The following is a 20328-nucleotide window of genomic DNA, read 5'->3' on the forward strand; positions in this document are numbered from 1 at the left end:
ATAAATAACAACAATAACAACACAAACACAGTAACCAAATCAAATTTTATTGGTCACATACGCGTGTTTAGCAGATGGTATTGCGGGTGTAGCGAAATGCACATGGACATCTACAATATGGTGGCTCTTTGGGCCAGGAGGACAAAAAAGATTCAAAACATACCAAAACGTAACAAAGAAGGCCTAAAATATGGTAGAAATATGGACCAGAACTGGTGCGAATTAGGTCAAAATCAATACATCTAAACCAGTTAAAGTAAAAAGTTCACCCCTATGAGTGAAAGTTGACCCTTTAACCTACATCTACGTGACATGTAACAATGCAGGAATTCCTGCTAATAGGTCAGTTATCTTGTGGATTGGTTTGACATTTCTCCATGATCATGGTCTTACCTCAGAACCACAGCGGAGTCCGAGAGGAAGGCCCCTACCGCAACGTCTGTGGGTTACAGATGAAGATATCTTGAACACAACATTTCCTCCATACTCTATTTGTAAACCTGTCCTTCCTGCTGTACCCACAAGACTCTCTAGACTTTTTTAAAGCCCTAAGACAGTTTGTTCATCAATTTAGAAGAGCTGGAGACATCAGTCTCATTTGTCATTCATTCAGTCATTTATTTATTCAGTCCACATCAGCCTGCAAATGTATGTACCCTGTTGAATACAGTAGTTACTAAGCATGCCAATCACTTTAAAAGGCTTTTCATAGGTAGGATATCTCAGTATAATCTGTAACAGTGCAATATTAAACTGGAAATCTTGTTTGGGGCATTTGCTATGTTTATTTGGCCGATTAATGCAACTCTGATCCCAGAACAGTGTACTGTAACAATGATCAGTATGTGCTCCCTAATACTAATCCAAACATCTCAACTCAACATCTCAACCGACTTTTTCAACAATTCCTGTTCTATCTTAACAAGATATCAACTGTACTCCGCTGACGTGATTTGTTTTTAGACAAGTATGTAATTCTTGCCCTTATGAATAAATCTATAGAAACTACTAACACATATAACACCAAATAATTTAAAAAAACGTTGGAGACAGACAGTACACAGTACTTTAACAATGTACTAGTTGAGAGGATGGCCAAACTAAAGAGTTGACTAACAGATAAGTCTAAGACACTCTGTCAGTGAGTCTACAGGATATCCTGTTTAGTTTACTGAGTGAGACTTGTGGAAGATGAGAACATGAGAAGCAGCAAGGGAGTAGGAAACTATGTGACCACCTAGTGATAGAAATTCCCACTGCCCAGTTTTCCCTGGGTAGCAACACACATTTATGCACGCCCGCATGCATACACGCACACATATTTCCCCATCCCCTGTCCTCAGTTCTGTTTCCACCACTGCCATATTTTGTGTTTTGACGACCTTACTAATTTAAGACACAGTGTGTGTGGCATCATAGCGGGACATTACAGTGTGTTCTGTTCTAGTCAGCAGTAGAGAAACAGAGACAGACTCCATCATTGTGCTGGAGGGAAGAACTCTACACAACAGTGACAGTCAGGAAAGGGAGCACTACCTTGGTAACCGTTTCCGTCAACATCGATGCCTCCGGAAACAGACTGGCCGAACATCTTTAACTCATTACCCAGAAGAGACCCGGTGATCCTCTGATGAAACAAGAACAGCTTGATTAGTCATACAGCTAACAATCCTCTGTACTGTACACACTTTATACACTACTGTTCACATACGCACTATACACACATGGATTTTGTGTTGTAGTTATGTGGTAGTAGCGTAGTGGCCTGAGGGCACACACTTAATGTGTGGTGAAATATGTTGTGAAAGGCAATGCAATGTTTTTTTAATTGAATATAAATGCCTTGATTTTTCTGGACCCCAGGAAGCATAGCTGCTCTCCCCCCTAATACAAGGAGCTTTGAGATGCAAGCAATGTAATCTCTCTATATTTGGATACACAGTAACTGCATTTTCTCCAAGGGGTTGTACTCCACATTGACAGAAATCTATTTACATACAGTATACAGTATAAATTGAGTTATCTTCATGGTATGTCTAACATGCTCAGACAGAGAAAAGAAGGGGACCAAACAGTTTTAGTAAATTGCAGCAATTCAGAGTCAGGAACTCTCTTCTGACTGTCTGGGAGCACACAGAAAAAAACAAAGGAACATTTGTCACAGCAGGATGAGGGAGAGCATTGGTCAGGGGGAGGAAGACCCTGACCCCCCTTTTTCTGTCACTCCCTCCTTCCTTCCTTCCCTCCCTCTCTTCTTTCCCTTCTTTCTTTCCTCCCTTTAATCTCCTGGCCCTAATAATTACTTGGAGAAGGGAGAACCTGACCCCCTCCTTCCCTCCCTTCAATCCCTGACAGCCCTACTCCCTCCCTCCCTAATTTTTCCTTCCTTCTTCCCTCCAAGTAATCTCCTGTTCCTGAAGCCTGCAGACAAACAGCAGCTGTGACATAGCCGTAGATGTGTACATACTTGAGAGTAGGTCTGAGAGATCCCTGTCTTCCTCCCATTGTAGATATATATAGCCCCACGCAGCTCTTCCTCCTGCGGAGCCCCCACCGCCACATCTGGAACATATTTACAGTCAGTCAGTCAGGGGTTAACTTAGGATGCATCTCAAATGGAACCCTATTCCCTAGTAGTGCACTATATATGCTTTTTTGGACGCACACATGACTTAACTTACAGGTTTACAGGAACATAATGCATAATGACCTAAATAACACCAGGCAGACCCCCACCACTCCTCTCAGACTGGCTGCACATGCTCTAACCTATGGCTAGTCTACACTGAGACCTGCCACACTCTCTGTGTGTGTGTGTGTGTGTGTGTGTGTGTGTGTGTGTGTGTGTGTGTGTGTGTGTGTGTGTGTGTGTGTGTGTGTGTGTGTGTGTGTGTGTGTGTGTGTGTGTGTGTGTGTGTGTGTGTGTGTGTGTGTGTGTGTGTGAAGGACCTAGGCTGGTGTAAGTGGCAGTTGGAAGTACATTAAGGCCCTCTGATCAGCTTTGGGGATGTAGTTAGCTGGTTGGTGAGTGGTGATGCTCAGTGTGGAGCGTGGCTGTTATATGATGTATGTCACTTACTCTAGTCTAGTTCCTCCTGAAAAAGATTGCTAATGTGTTTAACTAAAATGTGGGGAGATTTGCTTGCGCAACAATAAGCACCCAATAATTAGAACAGCACCTACTCAGAATATCACATCATTAACATATAAATTGTTATGCATCTTTGCTAAAATAATGATTAAAACTCACCAGGAAAGCCATCGTCATCAATATCGCCCAGATCGGTTATGGTCTCCCCAAATCTTGCAGCATACGATTTGCTTCCAGCCAACTGAAACTCTGCTTCCTTCATATTAGCCTGAAAAATAAATGTATTCACAGTCTTAAGATTCATTCTCTCCTCTTCCCAGAGTAATTGCTTGTAGAAGAAAAAATAAGTAATTTGCTGATGTAGATATACAGTGAGGGAAAAAAGTATTTGATCCCCTGCTGATTTTGTACGTTTGCCCACTGACAAAGAAATAATCAGTCTATCATTTTAATGGTAGGTTTATTTGAACAGTGAGAGACAGAATAACAACAAAAAAATCCAGAAAAACGCATGTCAAAAATATTTTAAATAGATTTGCATTTTAATGAGGGAAATAAGTATTTGACCCCCTCTCAATCAGAAAGATTTCTGGCTCCCAGGTGTCTTTTATACAGGTAACGAGCTGAGATCAGGAGCACACTCTTAAAGGGAGTGCTCCTAATCTCAGCTTGTTACCTGTATAAAAGACACCTGTCCACAGAAGCAATCAATCAATCAGATTCCAAACTCTTCACCATGGCCAAGACCAAAGAGCTCTCCAAGGATGTCAGGGAAAAGATTGTAGACCTACACAAGGCTGGAATGGGCTACAAGACCATCGCCAAGCAGCTTGGTGAAAAGGTGACAACAGTTGGTGCGATTATTCGCAAATGTCAGAAACACAAAAGAACTGTCAATCTCCCTCGGCCTGGGGCTCCATGCAAGATCTCACCTCGTGGAGTTGCAGTTATTTAGTCACTAGGTTGGTAATGAAGTTAGTCATGTCATTCAGAGTTGCCTAGTCCTTAGTGGAACACTGTAAATGTAGCAGGTATACTCTGGTTTAGTGTTCCGTAATACAAACTCATCAGTCATAGAAACAGCCCTCAAGTCCTGCTATCATTATGCTGGGTTGTTTTAGATCATCTGCCAGTGCAATATCGTATCTCCAGCCTCTTCCTGAATAGGAAATTACCATGAAAGGAAAATATATTTACTTCATGACCATATGCATTTCTATAGAAGTATCTGATTGTTCTGAAAGCTGCATAGGTAGTCTAGATGTTACTAGCCAATTATAAGAGCAACTTAATGTGAAGTGATACCATCATTGGTATTGAAAGGTGTTTGTTATAACAGTCGACACCACCAGTATTCTATGAGATGCATAACTATGAGATGCTTAACTAACTACAGAGTTAAGTTGTGATGGTAAGAGTATGTGTGATATGTGATGTGAGGAAGTGCCTGTTGGTATGGTTCTGTTTTAACAAGTATCTGAGATGGCCAAGCTGTTCATGAGGGTGTACTTTGAATATCACACATACTTGTTTATGGAGACACAACACACTATAGAGCAGCCTCCAATTAGCCCCAGTTAGCACAAAGTTTACAGTGTCACAAAGTTAGCACAAGTTTACAGGCCGAAGCCTTCATTTGTTGACATTCAATCTATTAATAAACTGAATTTAAGTCAATTTTCAGGGACAGTGTTCCATATAACAGCCTTTCACAGTTTAAAGTAAACATTTCAATAGGTAATGGGCCATCAATTTACTTTAGAACCAATGCAATTTGCAAAACATAATAACTGCACACTAATGTTATCATGATAGGGTTGAAAGAAAGGTTGTCTCGCTCTCAATTAATTTTTCCTAAATGAATCGCATCCGCTCTTGTCGCCTCCTTCTCAAGCCACATTGGAGGAGAAAATCCAAGGTCCCTCCCCTCTGACCTTCTCCTCCAATGAATTTTGAGAAGGCAAGAAGAGGAATCAGGGAAATCAAAGTTGTCTGTTATGTACTGTATATTTTTATGTGAAAGGTGTTGTGTTGATTATGAAACTTTTAAGTATCATGCCTTTCTTAATTTCCTTTGAGGGCATACAAACAATCAAACAGTTGGACACGCCTAATCATTGAAGGGTTTTCTTTATTTTTACTATTTTCTACATTGTAGAATAATAGTGAAGACATCAAAACTATGAAATAACACATATGGAATCATGTAGTAACCAAAAGTGATCCAAATATATTTTATATTTGAGATTCTTCAAAGTAGCCTCCCTTTGCCTTGATGACAGCTTTGCACACTCTTGGAATTCTCTCAACCAGCTTCACCTGGAATGCTTTTCCAACAGTCTTGAAGGAGTTCCCACATATGCAGAGCACTTGTTGGCTGCTTTTCCTTCACTCTGCGGTCCAACTCATCCCAAACCATCTTAAGTGGGTTGAGGTCGGGTGATTGTGAAGGCCAGGTCATCTGATGCAGCACTCCATCACTCTCCTTCTTGGTCAAATAGCGCTTACACAGTCTGGAGGTGTGTTTTGAGTCATTGTCCGGTTGAAAAACAAATGATAGTCCCACTAAGCGCAAACCAGATGGGATGGTGTATTGCTGCAGAATTCTGTGGTAACCATGCTGGTTAAGTGTGCTCTGAAATCTAAATAAATCACTGACAGTATCACCAGCAAAGCACTCCCACACCATCACACCTCCTCCTCCATGCTTCATGGTGGGAACCACACATGCGGAAATCATCCGTTCACCTACTCTGCGTCTCACAAACACACACCGGTTGGAACCAAAAATCTCAAATTTGGACTCATCAGACCAAAGGACAGATTTCCACCAGTCTAATGTCCATTTCTTTTGTTTCTTGACCCAAGCCAGTCTCTTCTTATCATTGGTGTCCTTTAGTAGGGGTTTCTTTGCAGCAATTTGACCATGGAGGCCTGATTCACACAGTCTCCTCTGAACAGTTGATGTTGAGATGTGTCTGTTACTTCAACTCTGTGAAGCATTTATTTGGGCTGCAATTTCTGAGGCTGAACTTCTCCTCTGCAGCAGAGGTAACTTGATGGTTTTTGCGACTGCACTTGAAGAAACTTTCAAAGTTCTTGACATTTTCCAGATTGACTGACTTTCATATCTTCAAATAATGATGAACTGTCGTTTCTTTTGTCTTATTTGAGCTGTTCTTGCCGTAATATGGACTTGGTCTTTTACCAAATACGACTGTCTTCTGTATACCACCCCTACCTTTTCACAACACAACTGATTGGCTCACACGCATTAAGAAGGAAAGAAATAGAAACTGGAAACCATATACACTGAGGCTGCATTTATTGTAGCTGGGGATTTTAACAAAGCTAATCTGAGAACAAGGCTTCCTAAATTCTATCAGCATATCGAATGTGCGACACGAATTGGTAGCTTTCTGGACCCCTTCTACTCTAACTTCCACGATGCATACAAAGCCCTCCCCCACCCTCCCTTCGGCAAATCTGACCGCAACTCCATTTTGTTGCTCCCAGGCTATAGACAGAAACTAAAATAGGAAACGCCCGTGCTCAGGTATATCCAACGCTGATCTGACCAATCGGATTCCACGCTTCAAGATTGCTTCGATCACATGGACTGGGATATGTTCCGGGTAGCCTCAGAAAACAACATTGACGTATACGCTGACTCTGTGAGCGAGTTTATTAGCAAGTGCATTGGTGATGATGTACCCACTGTGAATATTAAAACCTTCCCTAACCAGAAATCGTGGATTGATGGCAGCATTCGAACAAAACTGAAAGCGCGAACCACCACTTTTAATCATGGCGAGGCGACTGGAAACATGACCGAATACAAACAGTGTAGCTATTCCCTCTGCAAGGCAATCAAACAAGCAATGCGTCAGTATAGGGGTGGCAGGTAGCCTAGTGGTTAGCGCGTTGGACTAGTAACCGAAAGGTTGCAACATCGAATCCCCGAGCTGACAAGGTAAAAAAATCTTTCGTTCTGCCGCTGAACAAATAAGTATTTGTTCTTAACTGACTTGCCTAGTTAAATAAATAAAAACAAGAGACAAAGTAGAGTTGCAATTCAACAGCTCAAACACGAGACGTATGTGGCAGGGTCTACAGTCAATCATGGATTACAAAAAGTAAACCCGCCACGGACATCAACGTCTTGCTCCCAGACAAATTAAACAACTTCTTTGCTCGCTTAGAGGACAATACAGTGCCACTGATTCGGCCCTCTACCAAAGCCTGTAGGCACTCCTTCACCGTGGCCAACACGAGTAAAACATTTAAACGTGTTAACCCTCGCAAGGCTGCTGACCCAGACGGCATCCCCAGCCGCCTCCTCAGAGCTTGCACAGACCAGCTGGCTGGTGTGTTTACGGACATATTCAATCAATCCCTATCCCAGTCTGATGTGCCCACATGCTTCAAGATGGTCACCATTGTTGCTGTTCCCAAGAAAGCTAAGGTAACTGAACAATATGACTATCGCCCCGTAGCACTCACTTCTGTCATCATGAAGTGCTTTGAGAGACTAGTCAAGGATCATATCACCTCCACCCTACCTGATACCCTAGACCCAATTTGCTTACCACCCCAACAGGTCCACAGACGACGCAATCGCCATCACACTGCACACTGCCCTATCCCATCTGGACAAGAGGAATAACTATGCAAGGAGGCTGTTCATGACTACAGCTCAGCATTTAACACCATAGTACCCTCCAAACTCGTCATCAAGCTTGAGACCCTGGGTCTCGACCACGCCCTGTGCAACTGGGTCCTGGACTTTCTGACGGGCCGCCCCCAGGTGGTAAGGATAGGAAACAACATCTTCACCCCGCTGATCCTCAACACTGGGGCCCCACAAGGGTGCGATCTCAGCCCTCTCCTGTTCACCCATGACTGCGTGGCCATGCACGCCTCCAACTCAATCATCAAGTTTGCAGACGACACTACAGTGGTAGGCTTCATTACCAACAACGACGAGACGGCCTACAGGGAGGAGGTGATTTGATTTGAAATTACACAAATACAATTTTAAAAAGGTACACCTGTTGATTGAAATGCATTCCAGGTGATTACCTCATGAAACTGGTTGAGATAATGCCAAGAGTGTGCAAAGCTGTCATCAAGGCAAAGGGTGGCTACTTTGAAGAATCTCAAATATAAAATATAAAATATATATTTGTTTAACACTTTTTTGGTTACTACATGATTCCATATGTGTTATTTCATAGTTATTTAATAGTTTTGATGTCTTCACTATTATTCTAGATTGTAGAAAATAGTAAAAAGAAAGAAAAACCCTGGAATGAGTAGGTGTGTTCAAACGTTTGACTGGTATTGAATTGAAGGAAAAACGAATCGGGAAAGATCCTAGTACTTACAGCTCCTTGGTTGATGTAGACATGGACTCGTCCCTCCTCTCTCATGGTGCTGTACATGGGAGCTCCTACCAGTAGATCAGACAGGCCATCTCCATTCAGGTCCACGGCACACACACTGGCACCAAAATACGAGCCCAGCTACAGTATAGGAAAGCAAGTTTTATGTCTATATAGTCAATCACATCAACCAAATGTATTTTTAAAGCCATTTTAGACATCAGTAGTTGCCACAAAGTGTTTTTGCAGTGAGGAGGTATGATCTAGTTCTGTGTCAAAATCAATACATTAAGAACTGAGACATTAAAGACTGGTTTCCCAGACACAGATTAAACCTGGTCCTAGACTAAAGAGCATGTCCAATGGAGATTGGTCCCGCGTTGGTAGAGCAAGGTGCTTACACTGCCAGGGTTCCCACGGGGGACCAGTACGAGGGAAAATATATGTACTCACTAATGTAAGTCGCTCTGGATAAGAGCGTCAAGAGGTTAACCTTTAAAAAAAAATAACGTTCCCAATGTAAACGGACTATTTCTCAGGTCCAGATCGTAGAATATGCATATAATTTACAGATTAGGATAGAAAACACTCAAAAGTTTCAAAAACTGTCAAAATATTGTCTGTGAGTATAACAAAACTGATTATGCAGGCGAAAATCTAACCCGTAAGTGATTTTTTTAATTTTTTATCTGTGTTTCCTGGCCCGTCTTTCTTCCATTCAACCAGATTCCTTTTCCAATGGCTTCCTCAGGCTGTGACCAGGCTTTAGACATAGTTTCAGGCTTTTATTTTGAAAAATGAGCGAAATTTTTCAAAACTAGTCAGGTGTCCTCTGATTAGTTCCTGCGCGCGAGAGGGTAGCTCTCCATTTTATTTTTCTCTCTTATTGAATAGGTTACGGTCCAGTTTAAATATTATCGATTATGTTTGTTAAAAACAACCTGAGGATTGATTATAAAAAACATTTGACATGTTTCTACGACCATTACGGATACTTTTTGGAATTTTCGTCGAACGGAACGAGGCTTTGGTTTTCTGAACATAACGCGCAACCCAAATGGCGTTTTTTTGTTATAAAAGTAATATTTATCGAACAAAAATAACATTTGTTGTGTAACTGGGAGTCTCGTGAGTGCAAACATCCGAAGATTATCAAAGGTAAGTGATACATTTTATTGCTTTTCTGACTTTCGTGACAAAGCTAACCAAGCTAATATAAGGCTAACTGTTCTAGCATTGATTGATACACTCACAAAAGCTTAGATTGCTTTCGCTGCAAAGCATATTTTCAAAATCTGACACGATAGGTGGATTAACAACAAGCTAAGCTGTGTTCTGGTATATTTCACTTGTGATTGCATGATTATAAATATTTTTAGTAATATTTTTGAATCTGATACGTTTGGGAATTTTCTGCCTTTCAGGACCGGAACGAGACTGTAGTTTTCTGAACATAACGCGCAACCCAAATGGCGTTTTTTTGTTATAAAAGTAATATTTATCGAACAAAAATAACATTTATTGTGTAACTGGGAGTCTCGTGAGTGCAAACATCCGAAGATTATCAAAGGTAAGTGATTCATTTTATTGTTTTTCTGACTTTCGTGACCATGCTAATTTGGGGCTAGCTGTTCTAGCATTGATTGATACACTCACAAAAGCTTAGATTGCTTTCGCTGCAAAACATATTTTCAAAATCTGACACGATAGTTGGATTAACAACAAGCTAAACTGTGTTTTGGTATATTTCACTTGTGATTGCATGATTATAAATATTTTGAGTAATATTTTGCGCCCTGCAATTCAGCGGTTGTTTAGGAAAATGATCCCGTAAAAGGGATCCGTAGCGCAGAGAAGTTAATGACTAAAATGTGAAAGATATATGGCTACTAATTTTCACCTTGCTTCCCTTGACTTCACCGATGATCTTCAGCATGTTTTCTTCAGCTCTGAATAGGTAGGCCTGGAGAAGAGGAGAAACAAGACCTGGTCACATCAGGACCTAAAGCCAACTAAGGATGAGTACACAGGTGGTAAAATGCATACACTACTTAGATTGTATCACAATACCCACACAGACATCATCTGCTTTCTACTGATGAAATATATTTAATCTATCATATTTAACACTCCTGTGGGGGATGCATTTGGTAAGGCCATTAAGAACTGGCAACTTGTACAGTAAAATAAACATGTAAATAACAATTCCTTCATAAAATGTGCACTGAATTGCCACATGACATAATGATTCCCCACTTCCTCTTTCTGCAGATAGATACATTTACATTAGTTTAGCAGACATACCAACTTATACATATAGCAGAAGCAGAGGTAACTACAGTATATGTCATCAATCTATCACTCATACAGTTACTTGCCCACATAGTATCTACCTGTCACGACTATCACCGAAGGTGGCTCCCCTTCCCGTTCGGGTGGCGCTCGGCAGTCGTCGTCACCGGTCTACTAGCTGCCACCGATCCCTTTTTCCCCTTTTCGTTTAGTTTGGTCTAATTGGTTTCACCTGTTCCTTGTTTGGGGTTTTGGGTGGTGTCACGTTCCTGACCTATTTCTGTTAGTTTGTTATATGTGTTAGTTGGTCAGGACGTGAGTTTGGGTGGGCATTCTATGTTTTCTGTTTCTATGTTGGTTTATGGGTTGCCTGGTATGGCTCTTAATTAGAGGCAGGTGTTTGGCGTTCCTCTAATTAAGAGTCATATTTAGGTAGGTGTTTTCACAGTGTTCGTTGTGGGTGATTGTCTCCTGTGTCTGTGTCAATGTTTGCACCATACGGGACTGTTTGCGGTTTGTTCGTTTTATGTAGTCTGTTCCTGTTCATTGCGTTCTTCACGTTATATGTAAGTTCGTCGTTCAGGTCTGTCTGCATCGTTTATTTGTTTTGTTTGTTTATGCAAGTTTAGTTTGTTTTTCCGTCGTGTTCAATAAATCATGTCATTTCACTACGCTGCGCCTTGGTTCGATCACTACTCCTCCTCTTCGATTGAAGAGGAAGAGGATTACCGTTACAGAATCACCCACCAATCCAGAACCAAGCAGCGTAATTTCGAGCAACGGGAGAGTATACAGGACTTGTGGAGTTGGGAGCAAGTATTTAACGGAGAAGGACCATGGGCTAAAGTGAATCACCGTCCATGGGAACAGCTGGAGGCAGTTCGGAGAGCGGAGGAAAAGAGAGAGAGGAACCGGCGTTATGAGGGGACTCGTCTTGCACGGAAGCCCGAAAAGCCCGTGAGTAACACCCAAAAATTTCTTGGGGGGGGGGCTAAGAGGTAGTGGGCCAAGGGCAGGTAGGAGACCTGCGCCCACTTCCCAGGCTAACCGTGGAGAGCGGGAGTACGGGCAGACACCGTGTTACGCAGTAGAGCGCACGGTGTCTCCTGTACGTGTTCATAGCCCGGTGCGGGTTATTCCACCTCCCCGCACTGGTAGGGCTAGATTGGGCATTGAGCCAGGTGTCATGAGGCCGGCTCAACGCGTCTGGTCTCCAGTGCGTCTCCTCGGGCCGGCTTACATGGCACCAGCCTTACGCATGGTGTCCCCGGTTCGCCTGCATAACCCAGTGCGGGCTATTCCACCTCGCCGCACTGGCAGGGCGACGGGGACCATTCAACCAGGTAAGGTTGGGCAGGCTCAGTGCTCAAGAGAGCCAGTACGCCTGCACGGTCCGGTATTTCCGGCGCTACCTCCCCGCCCCAGCCCAGTACCACCAGTGCCTACACCACGCACCAGGCTTCCAGTGCGTTTCCAGAGCCCTGTTCCTCCTCCACGCACTCTTCCTATGGTGCGTGTATCCAGTTCGGTGCCTCCAGTTCCGGCAACACGCACTAAGCCTCATGTGTGTCTCCTAAGTCCTGTGCACACTGTTGTTTCTCCCCGTACTCGTCCTGATGTGCGTGCACTCAGCCCGGTGCCACCAGTGCCGGTACCACGCACCAGGAATACAGCACGCTTTGAGAGTTCAGTGTGCCCTGTCCCTGCTCCCCGCACTAGGCTTGAAGTGCGTGTCCTCAGTCAGGTGCCTCCAGTTACGGCACCACGCACCAAGCCTACAGTGCGTCTCAGCCGGCCAGAGTCTGCCGTCTGCCCAACGGCGCATGAACTGCCTGTCTGCCATGAGCCTGCAAAGCTGCCCGTCTGCCATGAGCCTACAGAGCCTTCCGCCAGACAGGAGCAGCCAGAGCCTTCCGCCAGACAGGTGCAGTCTGAGCCATCCGTCTCCGCAGCGCCATCTGAGCCATCCGTCTCCCCAGCGCCATCTGAGCCATCCGTCTCCCCAGCGCCGTCTGAGCCATCCGTCTCCCCAGCGCCGTCTGAGCCATCCGTCTCCCCAGCGCCGTCTGAGCCATCCGTCTGTCCTGAGCCATTAGAGCCGCCCGTCTGTCCCGAGCCGTCAGAGCCGATAGTCAGTCAGGAGCCGCTAGAGCCAGTTATCAGTCAGGATCTGCCAGAGCCGCCAACCAGACAGGATCTGCCAGAGCCGCCAACCAGACAGGATCTGCCAGAGCCGCCAACCAGACAGGATCTGCCAGAGCCGCCAACCAGACAGGATCTGCCAGAGCCGCCAACCAGACAGGATCTGCCAGAGCCGCCAACCAGACAGGATCTGCCAGAGCCGTCAGTGAGCCATGAGCGTCCAGAGCCTTCAGCCAGCCATGAGCGTCCAGAGCCGTCAGCGAGCCATGAGCGTCCAGAGCCGTCAGCGAGCCATGAGCGTCGAGAGCCGTCAGCCAGCCATGAGCGTCGAGAGCTGTCAGCCAGCCATGAGCGTCGAGAGCCGTCAGCCAGCCATGAGCGTCGAGAGCCGTCAGCCAGCCATGAGCGTCCAGAGCCGTTAGCCAGTCATGAGCTGTCCCTTAGCCCGGAGCGGCTATTTACCCAGAACTGCCCCTCAGTCCAGAGCTGTCTCTCTGTCCGGAGCTGCCTTTCAGTCCGGAGTTGCCCCTCTATCCTGATCTCCCTCTCTATCCTGAGCTACCTCTATATCCTGATCTATCCCTCTGTCTTGAGCTATCCCTCTGTCTTGATCTATCCCTCTGTCCCGGTGCTGCCCCTGTTGTTGATGTTACCAAGAGGATTTTGTGGGGGTAAGATGAGGGTGGACATTCATAGGGGGAGATGGAAGCTGGGATTGACTATGGTGGGGTGGGGACCTCGCCCGGAGCCTGAGCCACCACCGTGGTCAGATGCCCACCCAGACCCTCCCCTAGACTTTGTGCTGGTGCGCCCGGAGTTCGCACCTTATGGGGGGGGTTATGTCACGTTCCTGACCTATTTCTGTTAGTTTGTTATATGTGTTAGTTGGTCAGGACGTGAGTTTGGGTGGGCATTCTATGTTTTCTGTTTCTATGTTGGTTTATGGGTTGCCTGGTATGGCTCTTAATTAGAGGCAGGTGTTTGGCGTTCCTCTAATTAAGAGTCATATTTAGGTAGGTGTTTTCACAGTGTTCGTTGTGGGTGATTGTCTCCTGTGTCTGTGTCAATGTTTGCACCATACGGGACTGTTTGCGGTTTGTTCGTTTTATGTAGTCTGTTCCTGTTCATTGCGTTCTTCACGTTATATGTAAGTTCGTCGTTCAGGTCTGTCTGCATCGTTTATTTGTTTTGTTTGTTTATGCAAGTTTAGTTTGTTTTTCCGTCGTGTTCAATAAATCATGTCATTTCACTACGCTGCGCCTTGGTTCGATCACTACTCCTCCTCTTCGGTTGAAGAGGAAGAGGATTACCGTTACAGGTGGGGTATTTAAGTTCAGTTGGCCCGCCTGTGTTTGTGTGGACTTGTTTGCTGTTTTTGGTACAGGAGTGTCCTTTCATTTATTTTCCGATGATCAGCGTGTGTACCGGTGGTGTACTATTTGGAGTGTTTTACGCCTGTGTTCGGCGTCACCCTCTTTCGCTGTGATTGTTTCCGGAATAAATGTTTTTTTCCGAATCCTCTGCTCTCTGCGCCTGACTCCACACCTATCATTCTTCGAAGCCTGAAGAAGCCCGCACCAACTATGGAGTCAGCAGGAGCAGCGACCACCCCTCTCTCAACGATGGAGGAGCGTGTCCTTCATCATACGTCCATCCTCCATCGCATCGGATCGGCGATGGATCAGATGATGGAGAGGATGGACCGATGGGAGAGGAGTGGTCTCCCTACTTCCCCTCCAACCCTCCCACCTACAATGCTACAACCTCCTCCAGCGGTATCCGGAACCAGCGCACTGCGTATTGCGCCTCCGAGGGAGTACGATGGAGCGGCGGCGGGGTGCCAGGGATTCTTGCTACAACTCGAGCTTTACCTGGCCACCGTTCGGCCGACTCCCTCGGACGAGGACCTCGTCTCTTGTTTGACGGGTAGAGCCCTGGAGTGGGCTAATGCCGTTTGGAACGGGCCCGACTCGGCGAGGGGCCACTACCCGGAGTTCACCCGCCGCTTCCGGGCTGTGTTCGACCACCCTCTGGAGGGCCGAGCGGCGGGCGAGAGATTGTTCCATCTCAGAGACGAGGAGCGCGCAGGACTTCGAGCTGGAGTTCCGGACCTTGGCCGCTGGGGCGGGGTGAAACGACAGGGCCCTAATAGACAATTACAGATGTAGCCTGAGAGAGGACGTCCGCAGAGAGCTGGCTTGCCGGGACACCACGCTCACCCTGGATGAGCTCATAGACCTGTCGATCAGACTGGACAATCTGCTGGCTGCTCGCGGACGTTCTGAAAGGGTCCTGTCTGTTCCACGTCCTGGCCCTTCCGCTCCCATACCGATGGAGTTAGGGGGGCCGTATCGAGGGAGACCGGAAGAGGAGGCTCCTCCTGCACCAGTTATGGCCGAAGAGGGCACACTTCCGGTCGGTGCTGGAGAAGTCCCTCTGGGAGTCGAGATGGCAGGCAGAACACTTCTCGGTCACCCCAGGTGAGTCAGCACCACACTCACCCAGAGCTTCCTGTTGGTCACATGTTTTTATTAATTTGTTTCCTTAAATTTTCTCCTTCTCTCAAGCATAAGGCGCTAGTCGATTCAGGCGCAGCTGGGAACTTTATAGATCGCGGACTCGCCCAGAGGTTGAGGATTCCGTTAGTACAGATAGATCCCTCCTTCCCCGTGCACTCCTTAGATAGCCGACCATTAGGGTCAGGGCTGGTCAGGGAGGCCACGGTTCCACTGGAAATTATTACGCAGGGGGATCATAAGGAGCTGATTAGTCTGTTCCTTATCGATTCACCTGCATTTCTGGTGGTGCTGGGGGTTCCCTGTCTGGCTAGTCACAATCCTAGGATTTCGTGGAGACAGGGAGCTCTCCAGGGGTGGTCTGAGGATTGTTCAGGCAGGTGTGTAGGAGTTTCCATCGGTGCTACGACGGCGGAGAGTCCAGACCAGGTTTCCACCGTGCGCATTCCCGCTGAGTATGCAGATTTGGCTATCGCCTTCTGTAAGAAGAAGGCGACCCAATTACCACCCCATCGACAGGGGGATTGCGCGATAAACCTCCAGGTAAACGCTGCACTGCCCAAGAGTCACGTGTACCCATTGTCCCAGGAGGAGACGTTGGCTATGGAGACATATGTCACGGAAGCTCTGGGACAGGGGTACATTCGGCCCTCCATGTCACCCGTCTCCTCGAGTTTCTTTTTCGTGAAGAAAAAGGAGGGAGGTCTGCATCCGTGCATTGATTATCGAGGTCTCAATTCCATTACGGTGGGTTTTAGTTATCCACTACCTCTCATCGCTACGGCGGTGGAATCATTTCACGGAGCGCGTTTTTTCACAAAACTGGACCTCAGGAGCGCATATAATCTGGTGCGTATTCGGGAGGGAGATGAGTGGAAAACCGCGTTTAGTACTACATCTGGCCATTATGAGTACCTCGTCATGCCGTATGGGTTAAAGAATGCTCCAGCCATCTTTCAATCCATTGTAGACGAGATTCTCAGGGACCTGCACAGACAGGGTGTGGTGGTGTATATTGACGATATCTTGATCTACTCTGCCACACGCGCCAAGCATGTGTCTCTGGTGCGCAAGGTACTTGGGCGGCTGCTGGAGCATGACCTGTACGTTAAGGCTGAGAAATGTGAGTTTTCAAAACGAGCCGTTTCCTTCCTGTGTTATCGCATTTCTACCTCGGGGGTGGTGATGGAGTGTGACCGCGTCAAGGTCGTGCGTAATTGACCGACTCTGACCACGATAAAGGAGGTGCAGCGGTTCTTAGGGTTTGCCAATTACTACCGGAGGTTTATCCGGGGTTTTGTTCAGGTGGCGGCCCCCATTACCTCACTGTTGAAGGGGGGGCCGGTGCGTTTACAGTGGTCGGCAGAGGCGGACAGAGCTTTCCTCCGTTTGAAGGCGCTGTTCACCGACGCTCCGGTGTTGGCGCATCCGGACCCCTCTTTGGCGATCATAGTGGAGGTGGACGCGTCCGAGGCTGGGGTTGGAGCCGTGCTCTCACAGCGCTCGGGTACGCCACCGAAGCTCCGCCCCTGTGCTTTTTTTCCGAAGAAGCTTGGACCGGCGGAGCGAAACTATGATGTGGGGGACAGGGAGCTGTTAGCTGTGGTTAAAGCCCTGAAGGTGTGGAGACACTGGCTCGGGGGGGCTAAGCACCCTTTCCTCATCTGGACTGACCACCGCAACCTGGAGTATATCCGAGCAGCTAGGAGACTGAATCCTCGTCAGGCAAGGTGGGCCATGTTTTTCACCAGATTCAGATTTACGATCTCGTATAGACCAGGTTCTCTTAACACTAGGGCCGACACGCTGTCCCGTCTCTACGACACCGAGGATCGGTCCATCGATCCTACTTCATTCCCGGCTGCTAGGCTGGTGGCACCGGTAGTATGGGAGGTGGACGCGGACATCGAGCGGGCGCTCAGGGGAGAACCTGCGCCTCCACAGTGCCCGGAGGGTCGTAGGTACGTGCCGCTTGCTGTCCGTGATCAATTGATTCGGTGGGCTCATAGTCTACCCTCGTCGGGTCACCCGGGGATTTCGAGGACAGTGCGGGGTCTTAGGGGGAAGTACTGGTGGCCCACCTTAGCTAAGGACGTGTGATTCTATGTCTCCTCCTGTTCGGTGTGCGCCCAGAGCAAGGCTCCTAGGCACTTGCCTAGAGGGAAATTACAGCCCCTCCCCGTTCCACAACAGCCGTGGTCTCATCTATCGGTGGACTTCCTCACCGATCTTCCCCCGTCTCAGGGAAACACGACGATTCTGGTCGTTGTGGATCGGTCCTCTAAGTCCTGCCGTCTTATCCCGTTGCCCGGTCTCCCTACGGCCCTACAGACTGCGGAAGCTCTGTTTACCCACGTCTTCCGGCACTACGGGGTGCCTGAGGACATCGTTTCTGATCGGGGTCCCCAGTTTACATCCCGAGTGTGGAAGGCGTTCATGGAACGTCTGGGGGTCTCGGTCAGACTGACCTCGGGGTATCACCCGGAGAGTAATGGGCAGGTGGAGAGAGTTAACCAGGAGGTGGGTAGGTTTCTGCGATCGTATTGCCAGGACCGGCCAGGGGAGTGGGCGAGATACGTCCCCTGGGCCGAAATGGCCCAGAACTCACTCCGTCACTCCTCCACCAACATGTCACCGTTTCAGTGCGTGTTGGGCTACCAGCTGGTCCTGGCTCCGTGTATCAGAGCCAGACCGAGGCTCCTGCGGTGGAGGAGTGGGTGCAGCGCTCTAAGGAGACCTGGAGGGCCGTCCAGGAATCACTAAGACAAGCGAGTGGACGGCAGAAGAGGAGCGCTGACCGTCACCGCAGTGAGGCCCCCATGTTCGCACCGGGGGACAGGGTCTGGCTCTCGACCCGAAACCTGCCCCTACGCCTGCCCTGCTGGAAGCTGGGTCCGCAGTGTGTGGGGCCATTTAAAGTCCTAAGGAGGATAAATGAGGTGTGTTATCGATTACAACTCCCTTCTTATTATCGTATTAACCGCTCGTTTCATGTGTCTCTCCTCAGGCCGGTGGTAGCTGGTCCCTTGCAGGAAGGTGAGGTGCAGGAGGTCCCTCCGCCCCCTCTGGACATCGAGGGGTCCCCGGCGTACACTGTGCGGGCAGTTCTGGACTCTCGACGCCGGGTGAGGGGCCTGCAGTACCTCGTGGACTAGGAGGTGCTGGGTCCCGGTGAGGGACATATTGGATCCATCAATGCTGAGGGAATTCCATCGCCTCCATCCGGATCGCCCTGCGCCTCGCCCTCCGGGTCGCCCTCGAGGCCGGTGTCGGCGCGCTGCGGGAGTCGCGCGTCGGGGAGGGGGTACTGTCACGACTATCACCAAAGGTTGCTCCCCTTCCCGTTCGGGTGGCGCTCGGCGGTCGTCGTCACCGGTCTACTAGCTGCCACCGATCCCTTTTTCCCCTTTTCGTTTAGTTTGACCAGCAGAAGGAGGAATGCCCGATGCATCATATATTTTGCATCAGCCTGGATGGTGATTTAAACACACATACTGCATTGTACTTACCGCTTTACTACCCCCTGCTTGTCAGTTCATACGAAACGGGCCGATACATGTGCAAGTGTTGGTACTGTGCTTTCTATCTACAGGCAGGTGATGGAGTGATGGGGGTAAAAGGAAAAACAGGAATTAAATGAACTCTTACTTTACCAGTCTGCCTGTGCTGGGGTGCACCTCCAACGATCTCTGTGGAGTCAGGGTGAAGGAAGTGGCCGGCGCCAACCGAGTAGCCTGGTGATGGAAACCCTACAACGTTAAAACTGCTTTGGGATTGGTGTCCCATCCACGGGACGTTTGAGCTAACGTAGGCTAATACGATTAGTATGAGGTTGTAAGTAACAAGAACATTTCCCAGGACATAGACATATCTGATATTGGCAGAAAGCTTAAATTCTTGTTAATCTAACTGCACTGTCCAATTTACAGTAACTATTAGAACTTTTTTTGTATTCTATTTTACCAGTTTATTGTGTTATATTCTCCTATATTCCTTTCACATTTCCACAAACTTCAAAGTGTTTCCTTTCAAATAGTATCAAGAATATGCATATCAGGGCCTGAGCTACAGGCAGTTAGATTTGGGTATGTCATTTTAGGCAAAAATGTTTTAAAAAATGGGCGTATCCTTTTTTGTGACTGGCTTGATGAGAGAGAACAACATTCCTTTGATAAGAGCTTCAAAAAAGGGTTACATGACAGGTCTTTTCCATGCATAAAAGTATGTTCGAAAAATGCGATTTTTGCCGGCACTGATATGGATCCCCTTGACAGAGAGACAACATCCTTATTTGCAGTAACTACAATTGAGCACATACTGAGCAATAGCTTGTGTGTGTGTGTATGTATGTGTGTGTGTGTGTGCTTATGTGTGTGTGTATGCACCTGACAATCAGCTTCCTGTTCACACACACAAAGCGTGTTCTCTCAACACACAAAGACACAGAAAAAGCATGCTTCCTCTTCAAATTCCATGACGTTACACTTCACTAACTCACAGTCTCTGCAGAAAAACAAATGAGACGTGTGACAACAAGACAAGTCCTTCTGATTGTCTCCAACCATGTTATTATTAATGTACCTAATGTGCCATATGTTGTATTACATATATGTACCCAGATAACTGCCATAGAGGACAGTGCTGTCATCATCCACATAGGCAGACAGGACCATACTGGAGGTGTTGTAGACCAGAACAGACCCAGTCCAGTACGATGTCCCAGGGGCTCCCATTATTATCAAGTCCTGAAGAAAAACAACACAAAACATACATTATAGAATGGCAGTTTGTGATGTATGTTTGGGATTTACTGTATGTTTGGGATTTTCTGTACGTGCTTGTAAGTTTGTGACTTGTATTTCCAGCACCGGCTGTATTTCCAGCACAGGCTGTATTACCAGCA

General features: G+C 47.1%; 1 protein-coding gene across 1 annotated transcript in view; it reads right to left on the bottom strand.

The window, feature by feature from the left end:
* The window catches only part of LOC120064267 (integrin alpha-4-like), a 45631-nt gene that overhangs the window by 21714 nt on the left and 3589 nt on the right, over positions 1-20328 (bottom strand). Inside the window, exons 6-13 of the mRNA XM_039014711.1 lie at positions 20041-20170; positions 19074-19159; positions 10376-10438; positions 8479-8616; positions 3251-3359; positions 2468-2562; positions 1537-1627; positions 394-439 (exon numbers count right to left, since the gene is read on the bottom strand). Coding sequence (XP_038870639.1) covers positions 394-439; positions 1537-1627; positions 2468-2562; positions 3251-3359; positions 8479-8616; positions 10376-10438; positions 19074-19159; positions 20041-20170 — 758 coding nt within the window. The remainder of the gene's footprint in view (positions 1-393; positions 440-1536; positions 1628-2467; positions 2563-3250; positions 3360-8478; positions 8617-10375; positions 10439-19073; positions 19160-20040; positions 20171-20328) is intronic.

This window comes from Salvelinus namaycush, chromosome 19 (genome assembly GCF_016432855.1).
Source record: "Salvelinus namaycush isolate Seneca chromosome 19, SaNama_1.0, whole genome shotgun sequence".
Taxonomy (NCBI): domain Eukaryota; kingdom Metazoa; phylum Chordata; class Actinopteri; order Salmoniformes; family Salmonidae; genus Salvelinus; species Salvelinus namaycush.